The sequence below is a fragment of the Fistularia commersonii genome, chromosome 35 (genome assembly GCF_037954325.1).
Source record: "Fistularia commersonii isolate RoL2024-O1a breed Wild chromosome 35, RoL_Fcom_v1.0, whole genome shotgun sequence".
Lineage (NCBI taxonomy): Eukaryota > Metazoa > Chordata > Actinopteri > Syngnathiformes > Fistulariidae > Fistularia > Fistularia commersonii.
The window spans coordinates 1576085-1594369 of NC_141318.1; the positions used below are offsets into that span (position 1 = coordinate 1576085).

General features: G+C 49.9%; 2 protein-coding genes across 6 annotated transcripts in view; one reads left to right on the forward strand and one right to left on the reverse strand.

Annotated features, from left to right (window-relative positions):
• The first annotated feature begins 3223 nt into the window (after positions 1-3223).
• On the forward strand, positions 3224-12325 carry prr7 (proline rich 7 (synaptic)). 2 transcript variants are annotated; one of them, XM_086142176.1, is made up of 4 exons: positions 3279-3483; positions 7156-7512; positions 7605-7864; positions 11275-12325. In XM_086142176.1, exons 3-4 carry the CDS (start codon positions 7675-7677, stop codon positions 11826-11828), a joined length of 744 nt encoding a protein of 247 aa, XP_085998302.1. In that variant the 5' UTR covers positions 3279-3483; positions 7156-7512; positions 7605-7674; the 3' UTR covers positions 11829-12325. The 2 variants fall into 2 exon arrangements, with proteins under 2 accessions (XP_085998300.1, XP_085998302.1); XM_086142174.1 differs by having other exon boundaries at positions 3224-3483; positions 7156-7864.
• A 3915-nt stretch (positions 12326-16240) lies between these two features.
• dbn1 (drebrin 1) overlaps positions 16241-18285 on the reverse strand; it is a 72053-nt gene continuing 70008 nt past the window's right edge. For all 4 annotated transcript variants that reach the window (XM_086142171.1, XM_086142173.1, XM_086142172.1 and 1 more), the window contains one exon: positions 16241-18231. In XM_086142171.1, coding sequence (XP_085998297.1) covers positions 18170-18231 — 62 coding nt within the window. In that variant the 3' untranslated portion in view covers positions 16241-18169. The remainder of the gene's footprint in view (positions 18232-18285) is intronic.

Consider the following 18285-nt stretch of genomic DNA (forward strand, 5'->3'; position numbering starts at 1 on the left):
TGAGTCCACATTTGCCATCTTAACTGCTGTCACATTATAAATGTACTTAATTCTTGGTAATATCAGCAATTTCCTTGAAGGAAATAAGCGGCAGAACAATTTACTTAAAAAGACTAAATGTGCTTTGCCGTCTGGTTGCCTTGGTAACCATTCATGTATCAACGCGTTTTCTCACCCGCCCGTCGACGCGATCCTCTGGTATTCACCTCGATCGGTGAATTGAAAATGACCTCCTGGCTCATTTATGCAAATGTTACGTACGTAAACGTGTATATTTGTACGATGCACGTTAGAGCAATACATCCACTAGAGGGCAGCACAGAGTTCACCTCCACGTTCTGTTTCAAATCATAACAAAGATGGCGTCGGCGGTGGAGCTGGTCAAACCCCCAATGAGGGTCAGCGGTACTGCTCTACTTCCTCCGATTGGCTGAAAACGTTTATCATTATGCAGGAAATGAACAAAAGCTTTCCCCCTTTTTTAAGGTTCGGCATAAACAAGCCCTCATTTTTTCAAAATGTCGAACTTCCCGGAAAGTCAAACGTTGCCCCGTCGGGACATTTCAGCATCTCCGCTCCAAACCCGGGGAGCGGAACATCTCGATCCTCCCAAAGGCGGTTTTGATAGTCCCACGCTTCCTTTCAAACAAAAGCAGCAGAGAAATTTGACTTTTCTCCAGAGCTCGACCCGAGCTCGACTTTTCACCCCCTGGGAGGTGCGGCTCCCATCATCTAACCATCTAAACTTCTTTTCTCACTCCAACTTACTTCATGTCCTCTACCATCTGGTCCTCCAGCCTGGAAAAGCAAGAATTGTCTTGAAGACAGTTGCAAGAGGTGTTTCTTTGCGGGTATACCGATGTTCTTCCGTGTCATACCGAAGGCCACGTGCTGCGTTCAGGGGTACCCTGCCGAAACCCCGAAGAGAACGAGACGGCCGACTCGTTCCCCCCCGACGGTTCGGAAACTCGCTTCTTCCGTTTTACCTGACGCCCGTTGCTTGGCGACCGCGTGATGCACTGTGGGATGCATCCAGTGCCCGTGAAGGGTTAATCCCTACCGCCGTTCCATCAGGCAGAAATACAACGTAGCGGCTCACTGTATAGCGCCGGGGCCCTTATGTAACATCTTTTGTTTGGATTTCACTCACAGACACCGTTGCCATGGTGATCATCTCCTGCTCAGCAATGTGGTGTGTTTTTTTTTTCTATTTTTTTTTGTTTGTTTGTTGTTTTTTTTTTTTTGCTTTTTACTCCAGCGAGGAGGTGAAGAAGTTCTGAGCTCCCACTCAGGACGACCGGCAAAAAAAAAAAAAAAAAAAAGAAAAAACACATCAGGGAAAACCAAACATGCATGTCACGTTACTTAATAAACTAATGGTTTTTTTTCAGCATCCAAGGACGGAGTCTGGTTTCATGTCAAACAGCCCGGGCTGCAGGTTGTCGGCGATAATCAGGAGCTACTCGAAGAAAAAGGGCCGACATCTGCTTCCACTCATCCGCCTCAGTCCTGCTCTGGTAGCTCATCAAAGCTAATCATGAATAAGAGCTAATAGATCGTGTGTGTGTGTGTGTGTGTGTGTGTGCACGTCAAGAGTCCTCAAACTCTTTATTTCAACTCTCAACTCTTCTGCACTTGTAAGATATTGTGATTATTATGTTTGTCCTTGGGGGCACAGTGATTAGTGGTCGCAGCAAGAAGGTCTTTGGTTCATTTTCGTCACATTTTCTGCGTGGAGTCTCCCATGTTGTCTGCATCGGGTTCTACGGGTTCCTCCTGCAGCCCAAAAACAAGCAGGGGGTTTATTGGAGACCCTTAATTGTCCACCAGTATGAGCAAGATGGTGAGCTGACATTTGTCTCTATATGATGTGTGAATGAGACCCATCGGGTTTAGGTACAAACAGTGTCCAAACACAGCAGTGTACCTCCAGGTGTATCAAGACACCAGATGTAGCTAGACACCAGTCAGACCTGGAGACAAGGGGTTCTTAGACACCAGTTGTACCAAGATACCAGATGAGGCTACCCATCATTTGTACATAGGGAGAAGGGGTACCTGGACACCAGGTGTACCTAGATACCAGATGCAGCTAGACACCAGTTGTACCCAGAGACAAAGGGTACCTAGACACCAGTTGTACTTAGTCACCAGGTGTACCTAGACAAGAGGTGTACCTGGTCACCAGCTATACCAAGACGCCAGATGTGGCTAGGCAACCATATGTACCTCAACACCAGTTATACCTAGACACCAGGTGTATGTAGACACCACTGGTATGTAGACACCAGGTGGACCAAGACACCAGATGTAGCTAGACACCAGGTGTCCTAAGACACTGGGTGTATGTAGACACCAGGTGGACCAGGACGCCAGATGTGGCTAGGCACCAGGAGTACCTCGACACCAGCTATACCTATACACCAGGTGTACCAAGACACTAGGTGTATGTAGACAATAGGTGAATGTAGAAACCAGATGTGCCTAGACACCAGGTGTACATGCCAACAAATTGAAATCATTCACCGGGTGTAAGGACACACCAGGAGTCCCTGCAGCTCCTCATGTGAGAACATGATTTTTTGGGTTGTTTACACCTTATCCCTGCAATTCTAGCTAACTGCCATGTTGAGTTGGGGACTTCTTGTTTGTTTGTTTATTTGTTTTGTTCCCCCGATGGGGACCAAAAGCAAATGCCATCTATAAGGAAAAATGTCCTGCACGTAGTTGCGATCCTCACAGTTCGGAACAAGGGGTGCCTAGACACCAGTTGTACCAACATACCAGATGTGGCTAGCTATTTTATCTACGCTGCTAGCTTTTTGTACAATGTGAAAATAAAAAAATCCCCAAACAGGCAGAGCTAAGAAGCATCAGCGAACGAGGAAGCCCATCCGTCCCCGTTCGAGGACATCTCAAATTAGCTTTGCCGCTAGTTCCCCAGAGCCTGGGGTGTCAGGAGGTTAATCCACTTATGTAAATATCAGTATTTACCCCACACCTCCTCCTCCTCTTCCTCCTCCTCCTCCTCCTCTGCCAGGTTCATTTACATTCCCATCATCCTGACAGGCTGGGAGTCACGAAACGCAGTCCTGCTTCCCAGAGGAGAGGAAGGAGGGACCGGATGAAGGAGGGAGGAGAGGCTGGACTCTCAAGGTGAACCTCTAACCCATCCCTCCTCCTCTTCCTCCTCCTCCTTTCTCACTCTCTTTTCTCTCCCTCTCTCTCTTTCGGCAGAAGCACGACGCCGGGGAGGTGCGATCAAGAGGGGAGGGAAAGAAGAGGTGGAGAAGGAGGAGGTGGAGGAACAGGAGGTTTACGTCCGCCGTCGGATGACGAGACGCGGACCGGAGCCGGTGGATCGTGCATGCCTGGCGCCGGAAGGAAGGAAGGAAGGAAGGAAGTGTTTTTGTTATTGTTACTTAAAGGTGGAAACCGAGGAGCTACAACTTGAGAGTGCGTCACGTCCGCGTCCACGCAAAGGTGAGTGGAGAGGGGGGGGGCGATCACGAGGAATCACGTTGGAAGTGCAGGTTCGGTCGTGTGTGTGTGTGTGTGTGTGTGTGTGTGTGTGTGTGTGTGTGTGTGTGTGGAAAAAAAAAAACACCTGAACAAACGCACCTGGAAAACATAATGTTCTGGGAGACTGAACCGCCTCTTCCATCTGCAGACAGCGATCAATCAGTGATTATAGATTATGGGTTGCATCTGGAAATGATGGGTTGGTCCTCCAGGTGGAGGAGGAGGAGGAGGAGGAGGTGTGAACGTCCTGAAGAACTGGGGTGGAAGATCTGAGAAGATCCGTCACCGAGGAGCGTTCACACCTGGAGGAAAGTTGGGTTAGCGCTTCTGCTAACAGGATAGCAGAAAGGTTGCGGGTTGGATTCCTATTTTTCAGGTTCTCCACGCATCTACGCGGGGTTCCTCAGGGTTCCTCCCCAAACAAACACGCGTGAGCTTGAGTGAATGAAAGGGTGAGTGGTTGTACGTCTCAGTAAGCAGCCCCGTGATTGGTCCAGGGGGAACCCCGCCTCTCGGCCAATGAGAGGCTGCGACCGTTAGCGCAGCGCTAGCAGTCAATATGAATGAATGAATAGATACAGCGGCGCCTTACGATTCAAATCGCTTTATTTAAGATACAAAGAACGATTGGAGGAAATTTTATCCGCGAAATACGAAAAAAAATTTGAAATTTGAAATTTCTTCTGAATTTCTTCTGAATTGGCACAGTACGCATTTTTTCTGGAACGTTGTTCCTGTCTCTTGTGTGGCATCGTTTTATATCTTTGTGATTATTTTGTGTTTATTTTTTCATGTGGCGAACCCAGAAAGAAGATAAGAAACTTTATTGATCCCCATTGGGGAAATTCTTTGGTCACAGCAGTGTAATGGTTTAATTATCAATAAATAGACAATTAGAAGATCGCAAAAGACATCCGATCAACCAAACTTTTGTAGAGGTCCGAAGATGAAGAAGATGCTTTCTATGGAAATGAAGCGCGAAATAACACAATAAAACAAATAAAAACAAAATAATACAATAATTAATAAAACAAATTTGTTTTCGGTTATTTTTTTTTTTTTTTCAAACAGGGAAAATTCATTTAAAGAAACCAAAACAAAAAAAAAAATCCGCCTACGAACCGACTTCTGTAAGGAAGGAATTAAATTGGTATCTTAAACCGATAGATATCCAGAGCCATCTTGATGGGAGGATGACGCTTGTTCTGATTGGTCGGACGGCCCGTCAATCACGATTGTAAAGCGGCGAGTTTAAATTATTAACGTTATTTAAAGGGCTTCAACGTCCTTCATGTCGTCATCGAATCCGCCCGAGAGACGGGAAATAATGGAGATACAAATAGTTCATGAAGAAGAAGAAGGAGGCGGAGAACAAACGGCTCCTTGGCGGTGAAGATGACCTTTGACCCCGTCCGGCGGTGACTCACGACCATTGAGAAGCCATGGTGACGTCGCGCCACGTGCAGATAAATGTAGCAAACCTGCGTTCTGGGTGGAGACACCTGGAGCTTGGTGGTTCACCAGGTTCTACCAGGGTTCTAGATGCTTTCATAAGCTCTTCTGTGAATGTTCTAGAGGTGTTTTAGGGTCGAGATGAAGCTAACGGTGCGCTACATGTAGCTTTGCTACTTTAATGGAGACGGGGGACGTGCTAAGCTCATGTTAGCCAGTGCTGGGTTCTCTCAAGGATCTTCTACCTGGGTTCTCCAGATTCTTCTGCCTTGATTCTCTCCATGTTCTCCTGCCTGCAATATCTCAACGTTGTCCTCACTTGCCCTCCATGTTCTCCTGCCTGGGTTCCTTCCATGTTCTACTGCCTGGGTTCCTTCCATGTTCTACTGCCTTCCATGTTCTCCTGCTTGGGTTCCTTCCATGTTTTACTGCCTGGGTTCCTTCTATATTCTCCTGCTTGGGTTCCTTCCATGTTCTACTGGCCTCCATGTTCTCCTGCTTGGGTTCCTTCCATGTTCTCCTGCCTGGGTTCCTTCCATGTTCTCCTGCTTGGGTTCCTTCCATGTTCTACCACCCTCCATGTTCTCCTGCTTGGGTTCCTCCCATGTTCTCGTGCTTGGGTTCCTTCCATGTTCTACTGCCCTCCATGTTCTCCTGCTTGGGTTCCTTCCATGTTCTCCTGCCTTGGTTCCTACCATGTTCTACTGCCCTCCATGCCTACCTGCCTGGGTTCCTTCCATGTTCTCCTGCTTGGGTTCCTTCCATGTTCTCCTGCTTGGGTTCCTTCCATGTTCTACTGCCTGGGTTCCTTCCATGTTCTCCTGCTTGGGTTCCTTTCATGTTCTACTGCCTGGGTTCCTTCTATATTCTCCTGCTTGGGTTCCTTCCATGTTCTACTGGCCTCCATGTTCTCGTGCTTGGGTTCCTTCCATGTTCTACTGCCCTCCATGTTCTCCTGCCCGGGTTCCTCCCATGTTCTACTGGCCTCCATGTTCTCCTGCCGTGGTTCCTACCATGTTCTACTGCCCTCCATGCCTACCTGCCTGGGTTCCTTCCATGTTCTCCTGCCCTCCATGTTCTTCTTCTTCTTTGGTTCCCTCCATGTTCTCTTTCTTCCTCTGACGGTCCAAAAACGGTGAATGCTTGGATGCCTCTGTCTGTGACTGACAGCTGAGTGGTCCAGGTTTAGCCCCGCCCCTCAGCCAAATCAGCGCTGTGATTGGCTCTCGCCCCACCAAGGCCCAGTAACCAGGATGAGCCGAAAAGAGAGAAGATCACGCATCTCCACCTGCTCGGGGCTTCAAGCGAGGAGCTTCACATCAGGGCAGGAGAGGGGAACCAAACAAAGACAGGAAGTGAAACGCGAATCACAGGAAGTCCATCGATCCAAGAGACAAAACAGATTTATTTCTACAAATTTTAGCCGCGCGTGTTCTATAAAAAAACATCCTCCCACTCCACAGACCACCTTGGAGACAGGAAGTGAAATGCAAAGCACAGGATGTCCACGGATAAAAGGGAATTTGTTATTATTATTTTTATCTACAAATTTTAGCAGCGCATGTTCTATAAAAAAAAAAAAAAAAAAGTCCTCCCACTCCACAGACCATCTTGGAATGCTAACGCTAATGCTAACACCCCCGGACCGGCTCCACTTGGTTTGTCCCGTGGTGAAAGCAGGAAGAGAGTGGGACAGTAGCTAAGCTAGCTAAGCTAGCTAAGCTTCACCACCGAGTTTGCTCGGTTTAAGACGGGCGCTCGGAAAAACCCTGCTGAGATGCGACTGCGATCAAGATGGTGGCGAACGAAGAACTCCTCCGTCTCCTGAGGATCCTGCAGTCAATCAGCAGACGTTCCCCCTGAAGGTCACGTCCCACCAGATGGAGACCGGGAGTGTAATTAGCGTCCGTCTGCCGGGTTCAAGAACCGCCGGCGCGCCCGCCGTCTGCTAACGCGTCTTTTTTGGCGCAGCTCTTTCGGTTCTTCTCCATCCGTGGAATCGGTCCGAAGGGCGGAACCACGACCGCTCGACTCCTGACCAACCAGGTTTTGAGCCGGCGAGCTAAATTCGTTAGCATTTAGCAATGAGCCGGTCGTGGGGTGAGGAACATGGACTGATTGTTCCTCGCCGCTTATCTCGGATTTGACCGCGTGGGCTGATAGTTCCTTCTCTTTCTGCAGATCATCTGGAAGCCCAGACGTCTGGCCAGCTGTGCAGAGCTCCAGCGTGGACCTTCTCATGTTCCCCTCCCATCCTGGAACTGTAGAACTTCTACAACTTCAGTCAACGTTAAGGGAAATCGCCAACTTCTCCTGATCTTTGAGCATCGGAAGTACCTTCCGCTCCACTTTTTAGCTTCGGCTGTTGTTTTCCCGGATTAACGTTCCTTGAAGGCACCATCCCGGTCTTCGGATTATGACCCGCAGGAGTTTGGGACTGTACCACAAACTCTGCAGCTTCTGGGCTCCAGGGGAAAATCTCCTCCAGCTGATCCCGAGCGCCTGAACCCGCCGCCTTCGGCCCCGGTCCCCGTCATGGTGATGTCTCAGGGCACCTACACCTTCCTGGCCTGTTTCGCCGGCTTCTGGTTGGTCTGGGCTCTGGTCGTGATGCTCTGCTGCTTCTGCAGCTTCCTGCAGCGCCGCCTGAAGAGGCGCCGCGAGGAGCGTCTGCGGGAGCAGTGCCTGCGGACGGTGGAGATGGAGTCGCTCGGCTGCCACCCGGCGGGGCACCAGCCTCCCGCCCCGCCACTGCCGCCGCCGCCGCCGCCGCCTCCGCAGCTTCCAAGGGAGCCGCCGCAGATCTGCTCCCCGTCGGCCTTGTCGCCGCCGCTCCCGCTACAGGTCCCTCATCCCATGCCGCAGGCGAACTGGGTCAGCATGCCAGCAGGTAACACCTCGGACGCGGAGGTCCGTTTATCGCCTCGCCGTCCCGGAGATGTGAGAATCGATACGCGAGGTGATGCTTTCGAGACGCCGCTTCTTCGTCCTCGTCCACTTTCGGACACGTATGACGTGTGAATGACGGGGTGGATGGTTTATATCCATAGCAGTGGTTCCCCGACCCCTTCGGTACCGGACGGCAAATAAAATCTTCCTCAGTACAAATGATTCCATTCGACCTTTCAGATCTTATTTTGAAAATACATATATTTTGATTGTCTAATTAAAATTAAATACTGTGAACGAATGTTTTTATGATTTGAACCGCCGGGCAGAACCATTTTCATGCATAAAACCAGTCCCTGGTACAAAAATGGTTTGGAACCACTGATAATATACGACTTAAAAATGAAAGAGTGAATGGTTGGATGTCTCCGTATGATGTTTGAATGACAGGATGAACGTTTGTGTTTTCAAATGAGAGGGTGAATGGAAAAGCGTAATGAATGAATGAGTAAATGCTAACGCTAACTAAATGAGTTTTAGCAGCTATGGAACGTCCTCATGGAACGACAGGGTGAGGGTTTGTGTCGGATATTTTTTTAGACTCTTCATCCCGCCTCCTCTTCCTCCCCCCCCCCCGCCGGGCGTCATGGTGACAGCTGCCACCGAGGCGTGGGCGGCGCCCGTGGAGGCCGAGCGCCGACGGAGCGCCAGCAGTGGCCGGGATGAGGAGGATGAGGAGATAGCGAGGGGGTCGAGGGCCGCCGATTCTCCATCTTCTTCGTGAACCAATGCTCCCTTTAAGCTGCGCAACTGTGCAAATTAATTAGATGTATAACCTTTTTTTTCTGTATTGTTTTGCTGTGTAAGTCGCAGGCGTCCAGCCAATCATACGATCCGATTCGCAGCCAATCACGGCCTTGATAGTACTTGCCCTGCCCATACACGCAATATAACAATAATAACAGGGTGGCGGAGTTAAAAAACACTTAAAACACTTTATAGCCTTGGCTTTGACACTTTATAGTTTTATTTGTATTTCTTACTATCCCCCCCCTTTTTTTTTACTGTTTATACAATTTCCTACTATTATTTATTATTGTTATGTTTTAATTGAAACTCTAGCACAACAATTTCCTTCGGGATAAATAAAGTTGTTGTTATTCTTATTAAGTGACGCTAATGCTAACATGCTAACCCCTTATCAAGTGATACGTCCCCTCACCAAACTAAAGGAAAATAGAAATACGGTTCTTTTAATTCATATCGGCTGTCGGAGAACGAGCAAATAGAAGAACAAGCGGTGAAACCGGGTGAGGTTTTTTTTCTTTTTCCAGTGAGAAAAGTCTGCTCTGCAAAACATGCGGCCGAGCTAAAGTAGTTAGCGTGTTTTCTGATGGAAAAAACATGGACTGAATGGAAGGTATGATCCCAGATGTGTTGTCACAGCCACAAACATATGAAAAATTAGAGGGGACATTAGCCTGAACCCTTCATGAAAGTGTCTGGACTCTCCATCTTCTCCAGCCTGGCTTCTCTGGGACGTACAGACAGTTGGAGGAGGCAGAAGGCTCCTCTGGACGCCGATGAAGGGCTTCGTCTCCAGGCAGCAGAGGAGCTGAAAGGGAGGAAGGCAGGAGGAGGGAGGGGGAACCGAGACGTGAAGGTCCCTCCATCTCTGCCGGCCGAGCAGAACGTCATCCCCGGGCTTCATGGGATCTGAAGCTGGTTCAGATGAATTGGGTGGAGAAGTGGTTTTTTTAGTTGGAACGACAAACATCTTGACGGTGTGGAGGCGAGGGGGTTGATGAGAGGAGACCATCCGGGCCTCATGGACAGAAGATCCCCGGTTGGAGTTCTCCTGCCTGGTTTCTCATCCTCAGCAGGTTGATTGAAGAGTAAATGTCTTCAGGTCTGAATGAGAGGGTGAATGGTCGGAGGTCTTTATCCATAAATATATCCAGCGCCATGGCAACCGTTCAACAAACAGATGCGGACGTTTGTTTATTTTGGCTGTCTTCATCTTCTTCTTCTCCTTCGGGCTGCACCTTTGTGGGCTCACCGCGGCCAATCACCTGCCACCGTTCAAACCGACAGCCAATCACCTTCCCCCGTTCAAACCGACAGCCAATCACCTGCCTCCGTTCAAACTGGCAGCAAGTTATCTACGCCATTCACACTGACAGCCAATCACCTGCCTTGCTTCAAACTAACCGCCAATCACCTTCCCCCGATCAAAACCGGCAGCCAATCACCTTCCCCTGTTGAAACCGACAGCCAATCACCTGCCTCCCTTCAAACTAACCGCCAATCACCTTCCCCCGATCAAAACCGGCAGCCAATCACCTTCCCCTGTTGAAACCGACAGCCAATCACCTGCCTCCCTTCAAACTAACCGCCAATCACCTTCCCCCGATCAAAACCGGCAGCCAATCACCTTCCCCATTCACACTTACAGCCAATAACCTGCCTCCTTCCAAACCGACAGCCAGTCACCTGCCTCCGTTCAAGCAGGCAGCCAATCACCTGCCTCCGCTCAAGCCAGCAGCCAATCACCTGCCTTGCTTCAAAGCGGCAGCCAATCATCTTCCCCCGTTCAAACCGGCAGCCAATAACCTGCCTCCCTTCAAACCAGCAGCCAATCATTTTTCCCCGTTCAAACCGACAGCCAATCACCTGCCCCTGTTCAAATCGACAGCCAATCACCTGCCTCTCTTCAAACGGCAGCCAATCACCTTCCCCATTCGCACTGACAGCCAATAACCTGCCTCCTTCCAAACCGACAGCCAATCACCTGCCTCTGTTCAAGCAGGCAGCCAATCACCTGCCTCCCTTCAAACCAGCAGCCAATCATTTTTCTCCGTTCAAATCGACAGCCAATCACCTGCCTCCCTGCAAACCGGCATCCAATCACCTGCTTCCCTGCAAACCGGCAGCCAATCACCTGCCTCCGTGCCGACCGTTACTTCCTGTTCTATGTCCATAAACCTCCTCTCTGTTCTTCCTCCAAGGGTTCCTGCAACCTCAGCATCCTTCTACCCGGATCTCCACGCGCACGCCTCACATTAATAAATATATCTGCCTATTATGGGATGTTATAGCCGTTACCGGAGAAGAAAACATCCCACACCGAGCGTGTCGGAGTGACTCACGGATGATTCACCGCCCCGGGCGTGCAGGTGTTTCTCGCGGCGCGTTTAAACGCTCTTGCGCTAAGTTTGAATTTGACTCCCGAGGCCGTGGGCGGGGGATAATTACCGCAGGTGAGGGCGTGCACGTGTTCTCGGGGGGGGTGGGGCCGGGATTCGGCGTGAATCCGCAATCAAAAAAAACTCGGATATCTGATAGAAGAAGCTAAGTCGGGCGTTCGGGCGATGCTATCTTCTAGCGACGTCCTCCTTCTTGTGTCCGCAGACGCCGAGGCCTTCGGGAAGCCGCCGTGCTACGAGGAGGCCGTCCTGATGGAAGACCCGCCCCCGCCGTACAGCGAAGTCCTCGCCGAACCCCGCGGCGTCCCCTACCTGAAACCCGTCCCGCTGCGAGCGGCGCCGGCGCCTCAGCGGGATCCCGCCGCCGCGTTCGCCTCGGACACCAGCAAACCGCCGACCTCCTTGTTCCCGGAGCGCGGCTACTCTTCCCTGATCCGCCTGCCCTCCTCCCAGCGCTGGGACTCCTTGGGGCACCTGCTGTCCAACATGGACCTGAACCACTACAACCTCACCCCGCCGCCGCCGCCGCCGCCGCCGCCGCCCGCCGTAGCCACCATGCCGCGCCGCTTGGAGCGGACTCCGCTGGATGTGCTGCAAGAGGAAGCTCACGGGGGGATGCGAGGACTCCACGTGGGAGCGCCCGGCTTCCGAAGCGGCGTTCCGGCGTTCCAAGGCGGGGTTCGGGTACTTCGAGGTCTGGAACCGGGTTGCGGACTGCCCACCGCCTTCCCCCTGCTGGGGCGCAGCACGGCGGTCTGAAAAAGGCGCTAAAATTCCCCGAACGAACTCCCGGATGCTAACAAGGCGCGGGTATCAAATGAGCAGCTAGCGAAGCTGCACGCCGCCCCCGCAAACACCGCCGCCACCCCCGCCTCCGTTCACACGTCGCCCTCTCATTCTGTTCCTCGCCGGAGCCACCTATTGTACGCCGCTGCCGTTGCCATGGCTCCTGGGAACTGTCTGTTCCCTGGTGACGACCTCTCCTCTTTTTATCTCTTCTTTTTTTTCCCCCCCTTCTCTGAGGACGATCACCTCCTCACGTGGGCTTCTAGCCGTTCGCTAAAGACGGCGCGGACAAACTTGCGACGCCGCCTGAACGGAGAACGTTCATCTGCAAGATTCTTTCCATCTTTGTGACTTATATGGTTTTGCTGTTGTAAAAAAAAAAAAAAAAAAAAAAAAAAAAGGGAAAACCTTAAATAAAAAACAAAAGACAGCCTCTGCGACACATTTGCGAAAATAAAACATGGCTGCCCCGTTATGAATGGTTATTTAGCGCCCTGTCGACGACACCGGCGTTTTCTGTTTCGGATCATCATGTTTCGGCTCCAAACAGACGTTACAAAACAAAAATGTCCCGTCCAATGAACTCCCCGGATCCTGCCTGGTGGTTTAGTCCGGGATCGGAAGCCATTTCTGTTGGTTACTGCACATGTTCGGTAGCTAGAATGGAAAAAATCATGGGAAAATACACTTGTAGGTCATGTAGCTAGCAGATAGCAAGATAATTAGCTTGACCGATGACCTAATTTTAAAGCTACAGACAGTGCACTGCTATCCATATGCTAACATTCGCAGGAGGTGACTAGCTAGGTGGTTTAGCATGCTAGCACCAGCATACCTTTTGGAGTAAACTGCGACTAGCTTGTCCGCTCGCACCAAACCCTGTGGAGTTAATGGGTAGCTACTGGATGTTGGGGGTAAACTCAGGTCCAAATCTGCCACGGGGGGGCAGCAGGAGGGTAGCGGATTGGACGGAAACAAAGAAACAGGAAGTGCGAGTGCAGACGGCGAGGAGAAACTAACGTACGAACCCGAGCAGTGAACCGAAGCCCTTCGTCCGAGACGGTCCCTCCAGGTCAGAAGGTCCAGGAGCTCATTTATTCCTTTTTTTTCCCGACTCCACACAAAACAGATAAGGTCCGCCAGGTCAGGAATTTTGCCGTGGAAAAAATTAACAATACGAAAAGGAAAATCACCTTGAAATTGAAAAGAAGTGCCTTAGAATGCAGCAGGAGAAGGTATTTGAGAAATCTGATTCATTCAAGTGCAATAGAAATGAGATGAAAATGAAGTCAATGTGGAATGAAAGTTGAGAAGTTCATCCTCTAGGAGGCACCACTCGGCGTTCGATGTCTGGAAGAGACAGGAAGAAGAAGAAGAAGAAGAAGAGTCAAGAGCTTCAGAGGACAACCAACATGGCGACGGTAGAAGAAGGGGTTGTTTGGCGTCTCCTGCTAAAACAAAGAAAGGCAAAAGCGGAGGTGGCGTTGAGGACGGCGACGGCCTACATGAGGTCAGTGAACGCACCACCACATGCTGGATGAAGGATTCTTTTCGTTGTTAGCGCCGGTATCTTCACATGTTTTTGACAACCTGCTTGAAAATTGGTATTCTTGAGCAGCTGCTTGTACCTTTTGTACCGTCGGTGATGATTTCTAAAGCAAAGCGGTCACTTGAGAGACGGAAGTTTAACCAGGATTTTGCATCAAATTCAATGCCGCTTATTCCTTCAAGGCTCATCGGTCCTTATCAGTAGGACGTTGCAGACCAGGTACTTGTTTTAGGACTTGCTGTGCATTGTAGTGACAAGAGTTGCATGTTTGCTGATGATGTCGTTCTATTATGGTCCAATCAACAAGGGCGGTTTTAAGCGTTTTGACTTTTTTTTGGGGTGTTCCTGCTATGTTCTCCATTTTGCCTGGTTCTGACTTGTATGCTTCCCCTTCTGCTCTAGTACCCCCTCCCCAACCCCCATACCCCATCTGCTGGTTCTGTTCCCAACATCAGGCTCCCTGTGTGGGCCCTTCGGTTCCATCATGTTCTCCGTTGTGGGTGCGGTTTGTAGTTTGGACAAACATCCGCTTTAGGATCCAACAAATAGATCACCGTCCCCGTTCGAGGACGTGTTGCTTCACGGTTCTCTGGTGTTCTACGGGAGGTAAACTATCTACAAGTCCTGATTGGCTTTATCTTGGGTTGGGAAACGGTTCACAAGCGTCTGAAATGTTGTTGTTGTTGTTGTCGTCCTTGGAGAAACACGAAGGTCGTCCTTTTGGACATGAACGCCGCACTGCCGGTGATTCACAGTGGCAGGTTATATAAAGTGGTCAGCGGGGAGGGAATGCAGGACAACCCCCCGCCCCCATCTGACCCGTTGTAGGAGGATTTGTTGCGACCTGCTCCGACTTTCAACACCACCTTCTTATGCACCCTTTTTTATTTTTCTTGCCTTTCCCAAGAGCCGATTGCCGCGGCAGTTTCAGGATCCAAGTACAAAGATTGCATTTACGGGAGCGGTGTCTTTTTCTTTCACCTAAAATCACCAAAAATGGTAGCTCTCAACAGATGTTGAGCAGACGTGGAGTTCACCTCGACCCACTGGTACCACCAGGTGTCTTAACTAATTCCTGGTTGGTCAAACTAACACCTGAAGGCGTCACCGGAACCTCAGTATAATGTAAACAAACATGGCCGACAAATGGCTAGCCGCTGTTGTTGTTAGCATAGCTACCTCCTCTCTCCTACCATTACTGGAGTCTAGTTTTGCTTCGTCTGCCCCATCCCTGCTTCATTGTTTCGTCGTTTTGATATTACTGCTACTTCCTGTCATTTCTTACGCTACTTCCTGTGTTCCACTCCCTCCTTTTTCATTGGCTGCTGGCGAAGTGTTCGTTTGTTTGATTGCCGATCAGCACAGACCGCCTGATTGAGTTGGATCAGATATTAAATCATGTTTGACTGACAACAAATGAGGTTGTCTGTCCCAAGCTAGCCACGCCCACTTTCCCAAACTGGCCACGCCCACTTTCCCGAACTGGCCACGCCCACTGCCCCGGACTAGTGCCGACTCCCCGGTCCTCTCGCAGTGCATCCTTGGCTCAGGGATGATCTTCTGACCTTCTTGCATCGTATGAGCCGAACATGGAACACCTCCAGGTAGCACATAGAGACGAGTAGGATTACTTTATCAGAACGCCACCGTGTTCCTGAGACCGCCGTCTCTGGGTCTGATGCTAGCGTACGTAATGTAATGTAGCTAACGTCAACATTTGTTCAGGTAGCCCAAAGTGCTGAGATGCTGGAAAGACTTCATCTTTTCTGTCTGAAACCAGGTTTGAGGGCTAAAGTTATGTTCGAGGGACATCTTTGCTTGCATCCGTTAGCGGTTTTGAGTCTTAAACCAGGGACGTCTTTGCTACCTTCGGTTTTGGGGCTGGAGTTTGAAACCACGTGAATTGGACTTCTTTGCTAGCGTCAGTTAGCGGGTTCGAGTCTCAAACCAGGTTTAAATAATCCAAGGTTTTCGATCGGACGCTAACCCCCCACCCCAGCGCCGTAGAAGCCATTTTTCTTGTTGCTATGCCTCCCGCCGGGCTTCCCTCGCCTCCCCACGAGGCGACTGTAAAACGACCGGCTCCACATTAGCGAGGCGGCGGGAGGTTCTGATTAGCGTCTCCTAGCAACACGTCGCCCCGGCTGCAGGGGATGTCGGCGGGGGCGCGTGGCGGGGGACGAACGAAAACCCCGACCCGCGGGCGGAACAATGCGGGGGGGGGGGGGGGGGGAGGTGGTAAATACCACAAATCGCTAACGTCGTTGTGCGTTAACTTTGCTAACGTCCCGGACGCGTCGGCTCCTGGACTCGAACCCACTCAGGACGTTTCCCTACCGGGGTTTTGTCCGAAATGGCATCTGCCAGAGTATGCGTCGCCCGGCAACCGTCTCTGCCTCGTTTACTTTTACAAAGGGGACATCACCACCCCCCCCACACACACACACACACACACTTTGTCAAGTCGCCACGGTAACACTGGAGCATCCTGCTGCTAGCTCCGCCCCTTTATTACATCACGGCGTCAAACGGAGGGGGTTCGGCTCTGAGGAGACCGGAGAGGTTCCTTAGGAACTCCTGGGCTCTAAAGTTATGTCTTGTGAACACACACACACACACACACACACTCACACACACCTCCTTTTCTTTTTGTTCTCTTGATGTTCTCCTGTTCTCTCTCAATGTTGTCCTACCTGGGTTTTCTCCAGGTTTCTCTGCATGTTCTCCATCCTCCACCTCACAGTCCTTCATGGAAGGTGTGAGTGAGAAGGTGAAAGGTCAGATGGACCCTGTGATTGACAGCTGGAGGTCAGAAGAAAACAGTCAGAATCGAAGGTCGGCTTTTAGAAAACAACTTTTAATGCGACGGAGTGACAGAGGAGGAGGTGGAGGAGGAGGTTCTGAGGAGAAGCTTCGACGTGTCCGTCGGTTCAGCAAAAAGTGAGTGAGACGTCTGAGAGGTGGAAAACCAAAGAGAAAGAGAAAGAAAAAGAGAGAGATCTCCTGTCAGGGTGGAGGGGACGGCGCCCTCTAGTGGCGAAAGGGGGAACTACACCTGAAGAGGGATTTCAAAGAAAAGAACAGCAGCTTTCAAGCCTCTTCTTCTGACATGTGTGTGTGTGTGTGTGTGTGTGTGTGTGTGTGTGTGTGTGATCTGTCTCTCCTCCCCGAGGGATTCCCCGTCTCATAACCCCAGCCGTGTTTGTTTTGTTTTTCCATGAACGGATGAACCCCGCGGAAATCGGTCCGCGGATTGACGTTAGCGCTCGGACGCTCTGGTAACTGCACGCTAGCAAACACGGGCGGGCTAACTCCTCGATGCTAACGCTTTGTTCCGACATCCGTGGTCGTTATTTCGTAAAAGTCATGTTTTCATGAGTAGGCTAGGAGGGTGGATCCAGGAATGAGTGAATGAATGAATTTCCGAAGCATTCGTTAAGGCGCCGCTAAATGGAAAGTCAACGCCAAACAAACATGGCCGACAAAGATTCGTGCGCCTTTGCATCGGACGTCAATCTCAATTCAAAAAACAGATAAAACCCAAATCTTTTATAAACCCGGGAAGTAACATCACAAAGAACGTTGTGGACCAGCTTATTAATGGGTAGTAAAGCATAAATTAAGTTAATGAATGAACATTAATGATTAATCGTCACTCGTGCAGAGTAGCGTGCAGTTACTGTGACACGTCCCTCTCAAACAGGAAGTGACGCATCGAAACAGGAAGTGTCCGCTTCCTGCTTTTTACATTTTTTTTTATTTTTCCAAAACTAGGAATCATTGAGTATTAAAAGGCCTCGCTCTCCTAAAAACAGGCCTGGAAAAATATCTACATCTGGATTATACGCAGAAAATAATAATATTAATAATAATAATAATAATACGTGAAAGAGGAGCCGCGTCGTCGTGGAGGAGGAAAATAAAACAACCAGATTTACAAGCTGTTTAATTTCGAATCCGGTAATAGGATCATACAAAAGGAGTGGAAAAGGTTCAACACCGGAGGGGTCAGAGGTCGCGGCTCCCGACGACCACTTGTTGTTGTTGTTGTTGTTGTTGTCGGTGCGACACCGGAAGAAGCGCAGCACTTCACGCTTTCCCCCTCCGACTGGGACGGGGATTTAAACACGAGGTTATCTGATTTGCAGCGGCGAGGAAGGGGGGGGGGGGGTGGATTTGGAGGCGGTTGGGTCGGGGGGGGAAGAACCGGTGGGGGAGTGCGGATAAACATGGCAGCTGCAATGATCCCACTGTATTAGTTTATAGGGGTGTTATTAAAGCACTACAGACTAGGGTGCGCCCGCCGCCCGCCGCCCGCCGGGCGTCATTGTCTCTAATTTGCGGCGGCGCGCTACGTTAATGTGTAATAAACCGTCACAAAAAAAAAAAAAAAAAAAAAAAAAAAAAACAAGGACCCCGCTCCCCAGCTATTACATCTGCATAGCAAAAAAACAAATAAAAATAAATAAAATAACAAACACACAAAAAAAAAAAAAAAAAAATTGTATTTTTCAAAACTTCCCGTTTCCGCGGCGGCTACTGTTTTATTTTCCTGGAAATAAAGATAACAGACGTGGTAATTGTTGTTGTTCTCGTTATTATAAGTGGTTTCGTTTTTTTTGTTTGTTTTTTTAAAAAAAAAAAAAAAAAAAAAAAAGAGGAAAAAAAGGAAAAAAAAAAAAAAGAAAAAAAAAGGGAAAAAAAATTCTCTTTGCTCCATGAAGCGCACTTCCTACTTCCTCCCGGCCGGCTTCCGATTGGCCCGTCAGTCGTCGTCGTCCTCGTCGTCGACCACGGGATCCGTGTCCCAGCATGTGATGTCAATCTCTGAGGGAGGGCACACGGACAGACTCGGCGGTCAGAGCGCGGAAAATTCCAACG

What these genes read in the sequence shown, in the direction of transcription:
- prr7 (XM_086142174.1), top strand. Translation starts at nt 7,510, where the DNA reads ATGGTGATGTCTCAGGGCACCTACACCTTCCTGGCCTGTTTCGCCGGC. An exon ending in CTGGGTCAGCATGCCAGCAG is followed by an intron (nt 7,865 to 11,274) that starts GTAACACCTCGG and finishes TTGTGTCCGCAG; the next exon opens with ACGCCGAGGCCTTCGGGAAG.